At 39.1% G+C, this 15,130-nt stretch overlaps 1 protein-coding gene across 2 annotated transcripts in view; it reads left to right on the top strand.

The window, feature by feature from the left end:
* The first annotated feature begins 13,543 nt into the window (after nt 1-13,543).
* arid3c (AT rich interactive domain 3C (BRIGHT-like)) overlaps nt 13,544-15,130 on the top strand; it is a 97,403-nt gene continuing 95,816 nt past the window's right edge. Inside the window, exon 1 of one of the 2 annotated variants that reach the window (XM_079814084.1) lies at nt 13,544-13,843. In XM_079814084.1, the coding sequence (XP_079670210.1) occupies nt 13,805-13,843 (39 nt within the window). In that variant the 5' untranslated portion in view covers nt 13,544-13,804. The remainder of the gene's footprint in view (nt 13,844-15,130) is intronic. The other variant, XM_079814085.1, reaches the window with a different exon arrangement.

Below are 15,130 nucleotides of genomic sequence, written 5' to 3'. Positions count from 1 at the left end.
TTTGGGCAGTTTCTCCCATTCATCTTTGCAGGACCTCTCAAGCTCCATCAGGTTGGATGAGGAGCGCAGTGCACAGCCATTTTCAGATCTCTCCAGAGATGTTCAATCGGGTTCAAGTCTGGGCTCTGGCTGGGCCACTCAAGGACATTCACAGAGTTGTCCCGTAGCCACTCCTTTGTTATCTTGGCTGTGTGCTTAGGGTCGTTGTCCTGTTGGAAAAATGAACCTTCGCCCCAGTCTGAGGTTCAGAGCGCTCTAGAGCAGGTTTTCATTAAGGATGTCTCTGTACATTGCTGCATTCATCTTTCCCTCGATCCTGACAAGTCTCCCAGTTCCTGCCGCTGAAAAACATCCCCACAGGAGTTGGCCAGGTGATGAGTGGTGCCTGGTTTCCTCCAGACATGACGCTTGCCATTCAGGCCAAAGAGTTCAATCTTTGTTTCATCAGACCAGAGAATTTTGTTTCTTGTGGTCTGAGAGTCCTTCAGGTGCCTTTTGGCAAACTCCAGGTGGCCTTTTACTGAGGAGTGGCTTCCGTCTGGCCAATCTACCCTACAGGCCTGATTGGTGGAGTTCTACAGAGATGGTTTTTCTTCTGGAAGGTTCTCCTCTCTCCTCGGAAAAATGCTGGAGCTCTGTCAGAGTGACCATCGGGTTCTTGGTCACCTCTCTGACTAAGGCCCTTCTCCACCAATCGCGCAGTTTGACCGGGCAGCCAGCTCTAGGAAGAGTCCTGGCGGTTCCATTGGTTGATGGAGGCCACTGTGCTCATTGGGACCTTCAATGCTGCAGAAACTTTTCTGTACCCTTCCCCAGATCTGTGCCTCGATACAATCCAGTCTTTGAGGTCTACAGACAATTCCTTGGACTTCATGGCTTGGTTTATGCTCTGACATGCTCTGTTAACTGCGGGACCTTATATAGACAGGTGTGTGGCTTTACAAATCATGTCCAATCAACTGAATTTACCACAGGTGGACTCCAAACAAGTTGTAGGATAATTACAGGTGCTGGTCATATAATTAGAATATCATCAAAAAGTTGATTTATTTCACTAATTCCATTCAAAAAGTGAAACTTGTATATTATATTCATTCATTACACACAGACTTATATATTTTAAATGTTTATTTCTTTTAATTTTGATTATTATAACAGACAACTAAGGAAAATCCCAAATTCAGTATCTCATAAAATTAGAATGTTACTTAAGACCAATACAAAGAAAGGATTTTTATAAATCTTGGCCAACTGAAAAGTATGAACATGAAAAGTATGAGCATGTACAGCACTCAATACTTAATTGGGGCTCCTTTTGCCTGAATTACTGCAGTGATGCGGCGTGGCATGGAGTCGATCAGTCTGTGGCACTGCTCAGGTGTTATGAGAGCCCAGGTTGCTCTGATAGTGACCTTCAGCTCTTCTGCATTGTTGGGTCTGGCATATCGCATCTTCCTCTTCACAATAACCCATAGATTTTCTATGGGGCTAAGGTCAGGCGAGTTTGCTGGCCAATTAAGAACAGGGATACCATGGTCCTTAAACCAGGTACTGGTTGCTTTGGCACTGTGTGCCGGTGCCAAGTCCTGTTGGAAAAGGAAATCTGCATCTCCATAAAGTTGGTCAGCAGTAGGAAGCATGAAGTGCTCTAAAACTTCCTGGTATACGGCTGCGTTGACCTTGGACCTCAGAAAACACAGTGGACCAACACCAGCAGATGACATGGCACCCCAAACCATCACTGACTGTGGAAACTTTACACTGGACCTCAAGCAACGTGGATTGTGTGCCTCTCCTCTCTTCCTCCAGGGACCCTGATTTCCAAAGGAAATGCAAAATTTACTTTCATCAGAGAACATAACTTTGGACCACTTTTTTTCCTTTTTGTCTTTAGCACAGGTGAGACGCTTCTGACGCTGTCTGTTGTTCAAGAGTGGCTTGACACAAGGAATGCGACAGCTGAAACCCATGTCTTGCATACGTCTGTGCGTAGTGGTTCTTGAAGCACTGACTCCAGCTGCAGTCCACTCTTTGTGAATCTCATTTGAATGGGTTTTGTTTCACAATCCTCTCCAGGGTGCGGTTATCCCTATTGCTTGTACACTTCTTTCTACCCCATCTTTTCCTTCCCTTCGCCTCTCTATTAATGTGCTTGGACACAGAGCTCTGTGAACAGCCAGCCTCTTATGCAATGACCTTTTGTCTCTTGCTCTCCAACTAGGCTATTAAAAGAGATGCTACCAGAGGTCATAGATCCTCTTCTTAATATCATTAATTCATCTTTGTCATTAGGATATGTACCGAAAACTTTTAAGTTGGCTATTATTAAACCACTTATTAAAAAAACGCAACTTGATCCTACAGATTTAGTCAATTATAGACCAATCTCAAATCTACCCTTTCTGTCAAAAATACTTGAAAAGGCAGTGTCTTCACAATTATGTTCCTTTTTAGAAAGAAATGGTATGTGAGGATTTCCAGTCAGGATTTAGACCGTATCATAGCACTGAGACTGCTCTCGTCAGAGTTACAAATGATTTGCTCTTATCATCCAATCGTGACTGTATCTCTCTATTAGTGTTACTCGATCTTAGCGCTGCATTTGATACTATCGACCACAACATTCTTTTGAATAGACTCGAAAATTATGTAGGTATTAGTGGAATTGCATTATCATGGTTTAAATCATACCTATGCGACCATTATCAGTTTGTAGTAGTAAATGAAGATATGTCACACCGATCGCAAGTTCAGTATGGAGTACCACAAGGCTCAGTGCTAGGACCGCTACTCTTCACCCTGTACATGCTACCACTGGGCGATATCATTAGGAAGCATGGCGTTAGTTTTCATTGTTATGCTGACGATACTCAGCTCTATATTTCTTCACGCCCTGAAGAAACTTACCAATTCACAAGATTAACGGAATGCATAGCTGATATAAAACATTGGATGACTGGTAATTTCCTGCAACTCAATTCAGAAAAAAACTGAATTTTTAATTATTGGACAAAAAAGCTCCACAAGTAGTAACCTAGAATACTGTCTAACACTTGATGGCTGTTCTGTCAAGTCCTCGTCGTCAGTGAGGAACCTGGGTGTGCTCTTTGATACCAATCTTTCGTTTGAAAGCCACGTTTCTAGCATCTGTAAAACTGCTTTCTACCATCTTAAAAATATATCTAAATTACGGCACATGCTCTCAATGCAAAATGCTGAACAGTTAGTTCATGCGTTCATGACCTCAAGGTTAGATTATTGTAATGCTCTACTGGGTGGTTGCCCTGCTCGCTTAATAAATAAACTCCAGCTGGTCCAAAATGCAGCAGCTCGAGTTCTTACTAGAACCAGGAAGTATGACCATATTAGCCCAGTTCTGTCAACACTGCACTGGCTGCCTATTAAACATCGCATAAATTTTAAAATCTTACTTATTACTTACAAAGCACTAAATGGTTTAGCTCCCCAATACTTGAGCGAGCTCTTAACATATTATACTCCATCACGTCTACTGCGGTCTCAAAATTCTGGCCAGTTGATCATACCGAGAATATCCAAATCAACTGCAGGCGGTCGATCGTTTTCCTATTTAGCACCTAAACTCTGGAACAGTCTTTCTAACATTGTTCGGGAAGCAGACACACTCTGTCAGTTTAAATCTAGACTAAAAACACATCTCTTTACTGTGGCATACACATAAAACACTTTTTCAATGAAATGATTGTTAGGCTGCATTAACTAGGTCAGCCGGAACCGGGAACACTTCCCATAACACCTGATGTACTCGTTACATCATCAGAAGAATGGCATCTACGCTAATGATAGTCTCTCTGTTTTATCCCGAGGTTTACTGCAGTCAGCCGGATCCGGGCCGTATCCAGTTCAGATGGTGGACCTGCGCCCAGAGAAGACCAACACAGGACCCCGAAGTGTCTGGGAGACCGTGATTAGACTCCCCCTGCAACTGCCTCATCGACACGGCATCTCAATAAACCCGTCTCCGGCGTGTTGACTCAGATTGTTCGAATATTACAATTAAATAATACTTAAATCGATATGTCATCCTCAATAAACCCGTCTCCAGCGTGTTGCCTCCGATCATTCGAATATTGCACTTTAATAATTATTTAATCAACATCATCCTCAATAAACCCGTCTCCAGCATGTTGCCCCCGGTCCCTCGAATATTCTGATCTATTATGACCTCCGAGCTGTAAAACTGCCAGAATAATAATAATAATACGCTGTTTGTTAATTGGCCAGAGGAGAACTGGCACCCCGACTGAGCCTGGTTTCTCCCAAGGTTTATTTTTCTCCATTAGGTCACCTAATGGGGTTTTGGTTTCCTTGCCACTGTTGCCTCTGGCTTGGCGTGCTCAGTTGGGGACACTAAATTTTTCAACTAAACATCGAAATACATCTAAATAATAAACTAAATTAACCATTTAAACTAAATTACTGATCAAATTATTGATCTAAAGCCCACACTGTCACTGTACGATACTTGAAATTTTTCCAGAATGGCTATACAGCTGAATAAAATTATGCTGCATTATTTTCCTGTTTAACACTGTAAAGCTGCTTTGAAACAATCTACATTGTTAAAAGCGCTATATAAATAAAGTTGACTTGACTTGACTTGACTTGTGCAAGGTGTCAATGGTTGTCTTTTGGACAACTGTCAAGTCAGCAGTCTTCCCCATGATTGTGTAGCCTACAGAACTAAACTGAGAGACCATTTAAAGGCCTTTGCAGGTGTTTTGAGTTAATTAGCTGATTAGAGTGTGGCACCAGGTGTCTTCAATATTCAACCTTTTCACAATATTCTAATTTTCTGAGATACTGAATTTGCGATTTTCCTTAGTTGTCTGTTATAATCATCAAAATGAAAAGAAATAAATGTTTGAAATATATCAGTCTGTGTGTAATGAATGAATATGATATACAAGTTTCACTTTTTGAATGGAATTAGTGAAATAAATCAACTTTTTGATGATGTTCTAATTATATGATCAGCACCTGTAGTGGAAACAGAATGCATCTGAGCTCAATTTTAAGCATCATGGCAAAGGCGATGAATACTTATGTACATGTGATTGTCTCAGTTTTTTATATTTAATGCATTTGCAAAGATTTCACGTTGTCATTATGGTATATTGTTTGTAGAATTGAGGAAAAAAATAATACATTTAATTTTGAAATTAGGCTGTAACATAACAAAATGTGGAAAAAGCGAAGCGCTGTGAATACTTTCCGGATGCACTGTAGGCCTCAGCACTTCCAGCATCGGAATCCACAAGCTCCTTCACCTCCCAGACGTGGTGGGACTCAGCCGCATGGACATTATTTTCACGCATAACACCCAGGCCCCCAACGACACCCCACCTCTACAGAATAAACGAAAGATGGCGGGTTTCGACCAATATTAGATCTAATAAATCTAAATCGTTTTTTGCTGTTCCAAATGCTACGCACAACAGATGTGTTGCAGGCCGTTATGCCACAAGATTGGCTTGTAACAATAGATTTTAAGGACCCCTATTTCCGTGTTAAAATTGTTCCATAACACAGGTGATTCCTTTGATTTGCATTCATGGGTCAAATATTTCAGATCAGTTCGTCCATTTGGCCTGGCTCTGGCACCAAGAGTTTTTTCAAAGTTTGTCCAGGCAGAGTTGGAACCACTTTAAAGGTCTGGCATGAGAGTGTTGCCCATACCTGGACAACTGGCTTGTCTGTGCAGCCTCACCCAAGCAGTCTGTTGGACCATATTGCATTTAGGAATTGCAGTGAATTGGGACAAATGCAAGCTCGTCCCAATGCCGTTGACCAATTTCATAGGTCTTGTTGTCAACTCTTAGCCTGGTTAAAACCAGACCATTCTCAGTAGTAACTGAGTTATGGTCTGGCAAAGCTTCATTGACAAATCATTTCCAAAGGGGCGTCACCAACGGGCGTCGCTCATATGCCTCTCAGCGCAATTGGATAGACCTAAAACCAATCAGAGCGATGAGGGAGATGACGTATGCAGAGCGACGGAGAAACATCTGGCGTCTCTCAATATGCGTTCTTGTCTGTAATTGTGTTCTCAAATAGGAAATGTCCCCGGTTTCCATTTCAGAAATCTGGTCACCTTACCTAAACCACATATTAATATTTAATATATTATTTTTAAAATGTAAACGAAAAGAGGCTGGGTGTTTTATACTTCGTTTTATTATAAATCTATAAGATAATCAATGTAGGCCTAGCTACGCGTTGCCTGAACCACATTCGTGTGGCTATTATGTTTAAGATTTTTATTTTTTATGAAATGAGGCAGTGGTGTTTTATGACATATTTCGTACGCGAACTTCTGACTTGCGTTCGTGACTTGCCAAGTTTGACTCCGGAGAACGAACTCCCGAGGACGGGAGAACACTAGTCTGCCTACAATGCTGACAGTATCACTCAGTATATATATATATAGACAGTATATATTTGTATATGTAGTGCAGGCAATGCATATTATCTTCAATGCATGTTTATAACAAAACGAAATATAAAAAAACCCAGCCTCTTTTTGTTTACATTTAAAAAAAACACACACACATAATATAGGCTATGATTATCACTGTAATAAATTAAATATTACATAAAACACAACCCAGTCTCTTTTTGTTAAATGTCAGTTTATGTGTGATCATCAATAGCAATTATAAAAGTAAGTAAAAGGTATAAGAAGCTATACAATAAATAAAGCAATTAAGTCAAAGTCAGCGCTAGGAGACTACAACGGTAAAGTTTAATAGCTTAAAAATATAAAGTTATGAAACTTCACTTTGCCCTCAGACAAAACGATCTGTCTGGGAACAAATGATAGATTAATGAGAGCAAAGATCAGCCGTTAGATCTACACAAGACGAGACGAATCATATCTTATGTTTAACCACTACAGAGACATCAGAGCCAGCGGCAGATGGCAGAAGGACTGGCCGAGGAAAGGCGCCTCTCGGTGGGGTTGAGTGATTGAGCGCCGCTCACAACTCCGAAAACGGCAAATCAAATTTTTAAAAAGGCGCTCTCTTTATAAATAAACCACAGATTTGAGCTTTAAACAACTACATTCTTGCCTTGAAAAGGACTTAAAACTATATTTTGTAAAACATTAACACTACCAGAGGGCTCTCGCTAAGACCCATTCGTTTAGCCACCAAAGGGCCAAGCTGGTATCAGACTTTTGCCGAATCCAGTCGGTAAGACAGCGATAACATCTTTTTTAGATATGAAGGCTTTGAGTGTTGTTCTTTGCTCGGGTTTTAACGAAAAGGAAAAGTTTAAATCGCTTAAAACAGACACGATAGCTGATTCGAACGAGTGATGCTCCACAGCGGCAAATCTGCTAACGTCGCTGCGCTGTCGTCATCGTCTAAAGCCCGCCCCAACGTTTCTAATTGGTGCCGCGATTTCAAGAGTTTAGAAATGGGTTTGAATGGGGTCTTTGCCAGACTACTTGCAGAGCAAATCTAAATTTGCCGGAAGTTGTCTGGGTTTTCCCAGGCTAGTCAACTCTGTCACAATGTTGACTATTCCGACTCCGGAGAGATGACGGTGTCTTCAGATTGGCTGCACTCAGCACTACATTGCTCTTGGGAAAGGTCACAGCAGCATTAACAGTAGTACCACTGGGACTGTTGTGGCTCAGACCATTCAAACAATGGTTCATATACATGAAAATCAGAGTCACACATCGTTGCATGCGAGCCCTAGCAACTTGGTCACAGGAGTTTCTCGTCAGAGACGTACCATTGGGGGTAATAAGGACGGATGCCAGTTTTCTCGGAAGGGGGGTGGGGGGTGGGGTCTGGTGCAAGAGGCGAGCGAATGGCACTTGGAGAGGCACAACTGACATTCAGGGTTTAATGATCTACAGCAAAATAGAGTGAGCTTTGGTGATAACTATAGGCAAACATTTTTAATTATTACAATAGTAATTTCTCGCTAAAAATGTCATCAGAAGTGGAAAACTTTGGTGACAAACATACATTTACACACAAACTGACCACTGACCATAACTTTCAGATGCCATCTTTCTTTTATTAGCTTTATCAGTGCACATGCTTTTGGTGTGAGCGCGAAACCTGTGGGAATGACTAAAATGATGCACAATACAAGCACTGTTCAACTGTAGCGAATGAGATGTATGATGAGGAGTATTGGAACCGTTTCAGATATTCCAGTATTGATATCGATATTTTTTAACAAGCCGTTCATTCTCGTGCGTTACAGTTTAAGCTTCAGCAAGAACCAATGAGGTTTGTTCTTGCACGTCAAGCAGTTTCGGATGAGCTTCTGTTTATGTTCGCTGATCAATGATTATATGTGAATAAAAGCCTAAATTGAATCTGTTCATCATATAAAGCGAACCTGTCTCTTCATAACATTTTTACTAAACAACTAAATTCTAATGGATTAGTTTTACAATCTCTTTATGAACTTTGTGAAGCGTCAAAGTGGTAGTTGCATCTGTCTAGAGAGCACAGAAGTGGCTCAGATTTTATAAAAAATATCTTCATTTGTGTTCCGAAGATTATTTTACGGGTTTGGAACAACATGAGGGTGAGTAAATGATGACAGAATTAAACATTTTGGGAAAACTAACCCTTTAAAGTATGCTCAGGCTCTATTAGTCTGTATGTTACATAACTTACATACATGACTATTTTTACTTATGTGAAACCTACTGGAATTTTATCAGTTTGTTCACTTGAATCTAAAAGGGGACTTCACTATTAGCATACATATATCTTAATAGTGAAACTGTACTTTTTTGAAAACTCCTGCCAGGGTGAACATTTTTAGAAACTCCGGTTGCAGTGGTGTCGTGTGGAGATTTTGGCTTGTTGAGTCAGAACCGGAACCGGCGATAAAAAAAGGCTTCTGATTGGCCAACATGGCTTTACGGTTAGGTTAAATATTGCCACCTGTTGGTTTGGCATGCTCTTGACAGCGCTTCATAGCGTGTTTTTGCATTTTCATGTTGATGCAAAAAAAAATTTAAAAGGAAGAGGGGAAAAACGATATAAAAATACTTGTTTACATGTGGAATAGGTCTGTCATGTAGACATGGTCAAGACGATCTGCTGAAGTTCAAACTGAACATCAGAATGGGGAAGAAAGGTGATTTAATTGACTTTGAATGTGGCATGGTTGTTGGTGCCAGACAGACTGGTCTGAGTATTTCAGAAACTGCTGATCTACTGGGAGTTTTACACACAACCATCTCGTGGGTTTCCAGAGAAGGGTTAGAAAAAGAGAAAATATTCAGTAAGCGGCAGTTCTGTGGGCAAAAATGCCTTGTTGATGCCAGAAGTCAGAGTAAAATGGCCATACTGCTTTAACTCAAATAATCAGAAGAATCTGCAAAAGAGCATCTCTGGACAAACAACACATCAAACCTTGAAGCAGACGGGCTACAGCAGTAGAAGACTACACCAGGTGCCACCCCTGTTAGCTAAGAACAGAAAACTGATGGTACAGTTCGCACTGGCTCTCTAAAATTGGACAACTAAAGACTGGAAAACGCTGCCTAGTCTGATGAGTCTTGCTGTGACCTTCAGATGGTAGTGTAATTTGGCGTAAACAACATAAAGACATGGATCCATCCTGCCTAGCTGCTGGTGGTGGTGGTGTATTGGTGTGGGGAATATTTTCTTGCCACACTTTGGGCCCCATAGTACCAATTAAGCATTGTTTAAATGCCACAGCCTACCTGAGTATTGTTGCTGACCATGTCCATCCCTTTATGACCACAGGTCTTGAACATGACAATGAGTTCACTATTTTCAAATAGTCTTCACAGTCACCAGATCTCAATCCACGGAACGTGAAATTTACATCACGGATGTACAGCCAACAAATCTGCAGCAACTGCGTGATGCTTTTATGTCAATATGGACCCATATGTAAGTTTCCAGCACATTTTTGAATCTATATTATGATTAAGACAGTTCTGAAGGCGAAAGTGCACTAGCTAGGTGTACCTAATAAAGTGTCTGGTGAGTGTTCTGTAGCAGGTTTTTCTAGCTGCAAAGATTTGTTTTCATACAAGTTCAAATGCACTGTAAGAAACTGAGTGTGAAATTCACAGTAAATAACTGGCAGCAAAAGTGACAAGTAACTTACTGTAGAAGAAATAACCATATTTTCACAGTGTTCATTTACAGTAGCAACCATGTAACTGTAAAGTAAAACTCTCTAAAGTACTGCTTTTTTGCATATAGACAGGGCAGTGCAGTGATTCACAGGAAAGCAAAGGGTGGAGAGAGGGGAATGGGATCAGCAGAGGATCGAACTCGGATCACCGGAGGAACAGTTGCACTATATTGTATGTCAGTGTGCTAACCATTGGGCTATCAGCACCAACTGGTTCTTAATGTTTAAGTGATGTTTAGATATATTGTTTCAGCCTAAATTAAAAAATAAATAAAATAAGTCATGCATATTGCATGATTTGAATATGAATATCCATTTATCGACAGTCACTTTTAAACAGCTCATCATATAGCAAGCTTCATTATTCATTCTTTACTTTATCTCTGTGACCTTCTGGTGATTTTCTGAAGTTTTATTAAAGAATACATTTGCTTCCTGTATTCTCTATTCAGAGTGAAAATTGAATTATGGGTCAATTTAAATGCAGTAATTGACTGACAAACCAGCTGCCAGTGTACTGTGTTTTCCTTCTCTATACATACTGTAATTTTCTACAGTACACATTGGTTATTGTGTTTTCTACAGAACATTGTATAGTGATTTTCTATAGTACATAAGTAGTTATTTTGTTTTTGACTGAATCTACAGTATTCTACTGTGAACTTGTACATTTCCTGTGCACAAACACAGTCAATTACTGTAGATTTCACATGTTTTTACAGTGTGCCTGTTGAAACGTTGCAAAATTCTTTTCTTTTTGTGTTTTTTTTTTTGCAAAGATTCAACATACGTTTCAACTATACTTGTCCTGAAAATTTTACTTTCAAATAACTGAACTAGTTGTCTGTCAAGTACGGGGCTTGTTGTATATTTCTAAATCTACTTTCCACTGCTGATTATTTTCCATTAGAACCAACCTGACCCATTAAATCCCTTCCTCCATTTTATTGGGATGCTAGGCAGCTTTGTAAATGCTTATTTACCCCTGCCCTCTACTTTCCAATGCATGGAATGATTCTGTTCTTTTCTTTATGTTTGGTTCTTTGAACTAATTTGATAAGTATTCTGAGAAAAAACAAACAAGAAAAAAACAAACATCATTCTCTTGAAATGTACTCAAGATTCAATTTAAGCTTAATTTTTTAACAAATTAGATGTTCACTAAAGTCAAACCAAGGTCAGGTAGGTTAGATTTTTTTTCAGATAAAAATGGGATGTACCAGTATAACTTGCGTTATGGTTTTGGACCAGTTTTGAGACAAAATGCATTAAAATGATTACTTTGCATATGGCAAATTTACAACTTTAATTCTGAATATAGTCATAATTTTGTTGTCATGATGAATATAATATGTGATTCAGCTAGACTGATGTCATTTTGGTATTTGTGGTTATAACTGCATGCCGTTTTTTTTCCCTCTCAAACACACCATTGTGCTTTATCTGTTAAGCAAGCCAATGTATTAGTGTTATTAAATGCACTCAGTTGCCAGCTGATGCCAAGCACAAACGCTTTCATGTTTTCATTAGCTAAGTGTTTCTGAGGATGTGAGCGCAATGAAAAATAATCTAACAGCAAGTTTTATGCTGAGTCATTTTATAGCTGAAACTAGATAATGAAAAATGTTATAATAATAAATAGGATTAGCATTTTGGAACACTACATTCATCCTGTTTTAAAATTTCTGGAATTAGTTTATTACTAAAGTATAAGTAACATTATGTAGCTGTCAGTAATGTCTCTTAAATTAGGATCGTATTGTTTTGATGTATTTACCGATCATGAACAGCAGATGGCGATGTTAAACAACATTTATACACCATTAACAGGCAACATTTGTGTGGATTTTAATCCACTGAGAAGTTTCTCGCGTTGTTGGAACAGAGCTTTGTTTACACAACCTTACCAACATTGACCTCAGTCTGATAGACTACGGTTTTTTTTAATCATTGCATTTAATCTTTGGCATGTGTCCCAAATACTGCATCTTCTTTTTATTAGTTATAATAGAAAAGTCTTACTTTTGTTCTAAGAAATGCACACATGATAATGTATTGATGGTGTAAAGTGTGTGATTTCAAATCTGTCATTGAGAAATTTCTCTGAGCACAGTTCACTGTGTCAAACATATTAACCATCATTCTAGCCTATAATCAGTGTCAGTGCAAGACCTTAGCATTGCATTAACTTGAATGGATTGTAACCGTGGAATGATTATCAATTTTGCTCAACAGTTCGAGGGCATAAAGCAACATAGGATTCTTGCAGGAGTTATTGGGGTCAAAAGATAATGGGTTATTTCATCATAATCAGAGAGCAGAGGGGTCATGGGAGAAATTACCTGCTGTTCAGTGCTATCTGGACTAATCCAAACATAAAATGTATGACAGTCAAACATTGTCTATCGGACTCTCTCTCTCTCTCTCTCTCTCTCTCTCTCTCTCTCTCTCTCTCTCTCTCTCTCTCTCTCTCTCTCTCTCTCTCTCTCTCTCTCTCTCTCTCTCTCTCTCTCTCTCTATCTATCTATCTATCTCACAAGCATGATTCAGAGGATGCTGCAAAGGCACCTTTGGCTTTCTTACCACAAAATTGTTTAAAACCCTAATAACTGTGGTAATGACTAATGTACTTTTCTGAAATTATATGGAATTCAATTGTAAGTCTGTTTATCGGTTCATATAATTACAAATCTTGGATAATTGCAGGGCGAATGGCAATTATATGTTCTGCAGTCAGAAGGGTGTATTTACAGAAGACTAACACTCGATATTTATCAGTATTTAACTCTGTCTAGATGCTAGTGTAATGCAACCGATTGACTTTTAGTATGATGAATGAACATAGACCTCATTTTACATGAACGATAAAATAGTTAGGCTAAATTGCACATCTTAAAACCAAAACCTGGGGTTTTAGTATTTTCAGTGATCTCTTGCATTGTTAATAGATGTAGGCTATGTGTGCATAAACTACTTTTAATGTAGCTATATATCATGTAAATACGTATTTTTTTTACAAACGTAAAGCATTTGACCCATTCCCACAGTCAGAACACATAAATAGAGGGTGGAAATGTATGCGTGAATTTGTTTTGAAGAGCAGCTTTTAAGATTATGCTATAAACCTAGCTAAAAACCCTCTTTGAGCTTTGAATAGCTATTTCTAAATATTCTAAACTTCCTTCTCTCAAAGTCGGAGCGTTCATGTTAAAATGTATCAATTGTTTCAAGCGTTCAATTAGTTCAAATAAAGTGTTAAAGTATAGATGAAGCGCGCGCAGGAAGCTGCTCAGCTGTATTTCTGTTGGCTGAGTGCAGACCCTGCCCTGATTGCCTTATATCCATGTCTATTGACGTGTAGAGAGCAGATGGAGGCAGAGGGACTGATCTGATCTCTAGTCCTCAGAGGTCATTCTCGCTACAGTTACAGCCACTTGTTGCCAAATCGCTCAGAGACCGCGAGCGCGTCGCGAAACCGCTTTCGTAAAGAGCTATTTCTTTGCTTTCACGGCACAGATCTAGATGTTGAGACGGGAATACAACCACTTCTGACTTTGTTTGGGGAAAAAGGTCACTTTTGAGCAAATTCGTCGCATTTGACGGGAGAAGCATGGTTGACAACACAAGCATAGCAACTAAATCTGCACTGGTAAGCACGCGCTTTTGATCCTCTGGTAGAATGGAGAGTTGTATGGCGCGTTACGTTAATTTAAATATTGCATTTTGATCTTTAGTGCACTTATAAGCTGTTTATAGATTTCCAAGTTTTGTTAACTTTACGCCGCGCTTAGACCTATAGCTACTGTGGCAACGGCAAATATAGGCTATAGTATACATTGTCATATTTCTGTCATTGAATAATTCCAGGTCGTTTTTGAAACATCGCATCAGAAATGTGACATTGCACTCATTTACAGCTTCATTGATGCTGACCGTCAGGTATTTTGTGTAGTTGATACTACTAGTGGAATTATTTCCATAGGAAACCACGATTCTTGCTAACCAAGTAGCCTATGCAAAGTTCTTTTATCATATGAACTGTGCTGCACTGATTTGATCGGTAATGTCATCTGAACATTTTTCCTGACTAACTTACTTTAATTAGCCTACTAAGAAAATCGAGCAGAAATAACAAATTACGGGGACACATTAAATGGATGGAAACAAAGTTATGACATTGATGAGATGATTTTTACAATGCATCAGTCATGTATTTATTTTTTTTCAAGGTCTAAATATGCCTGCAGTATTTAGCTTTTTAGGTTACTTGTGTAGCTAGTGAATTAGCCTAATTAATTATTTGCTACCATGCTAATGACTTTAGACTTAAGTTTCGACATACTTTTAAATACATTTTGACATATAGGCTCACATAGCGATACATTTTTAAGAACGCTATAAAATGTAATTTTCGTGATCAAACTGTCTACGTTAGGCACATCATGCACTCTCAAATTGTAATTTGGCCACTAGTTTAGCGCTAGCTAAACATCAATTAACGTTACCTCAAATACTTTAGGTAAATAAATAATTTTAAAACCCTATTTTTTGTTTATTAGTTTTTTGTAACTATAGTACTGATATGTAAAACTACAATAAAGTGACTGGTTTTTTTTATGTTTTATTGTAGGCCAGCCTACGGCCTGAAACTAATCGACAGTGTGAACAACTAGTTGTTATGGTTACCTCTGGCAAACTGGACTTCTGTTCGTTAGTCTTTTTTGATGATAGGTGAAAATACGTGCTTTAACTAACTTACATTTGAACTTTTATACTTCCTAAACTAGCCTACTTGTATGAAAACTAATATGTAGGCTACTTTATCCCCCTCCCCCACAACAACAAAATATTTTGCCTTTTTTTTTTTGGAAGGGGCTCAAGTCTTAATTAAGGGAGCCTGGCTCCACTAAACCCCCCCATAATTCGCACCACTCTT

Source organism: Gobio gobio (genome assembly GCF_949357685.1).
Source record: "Gobio gobio genome assembly, chromosome: 4".
In the NCBI taxonomy this organism is placed as follows: Eukaryota; Metazoa; Chordata; class Actinopteri; order Cypriniformes; family Gobionidae; genus Gobio; species Gobio gobio.
The sequence above is the reverse complement of the archived record's forward strand: the minus strand, read 5'-3'. Positions and strand labels throughout refer to the sequence as shown.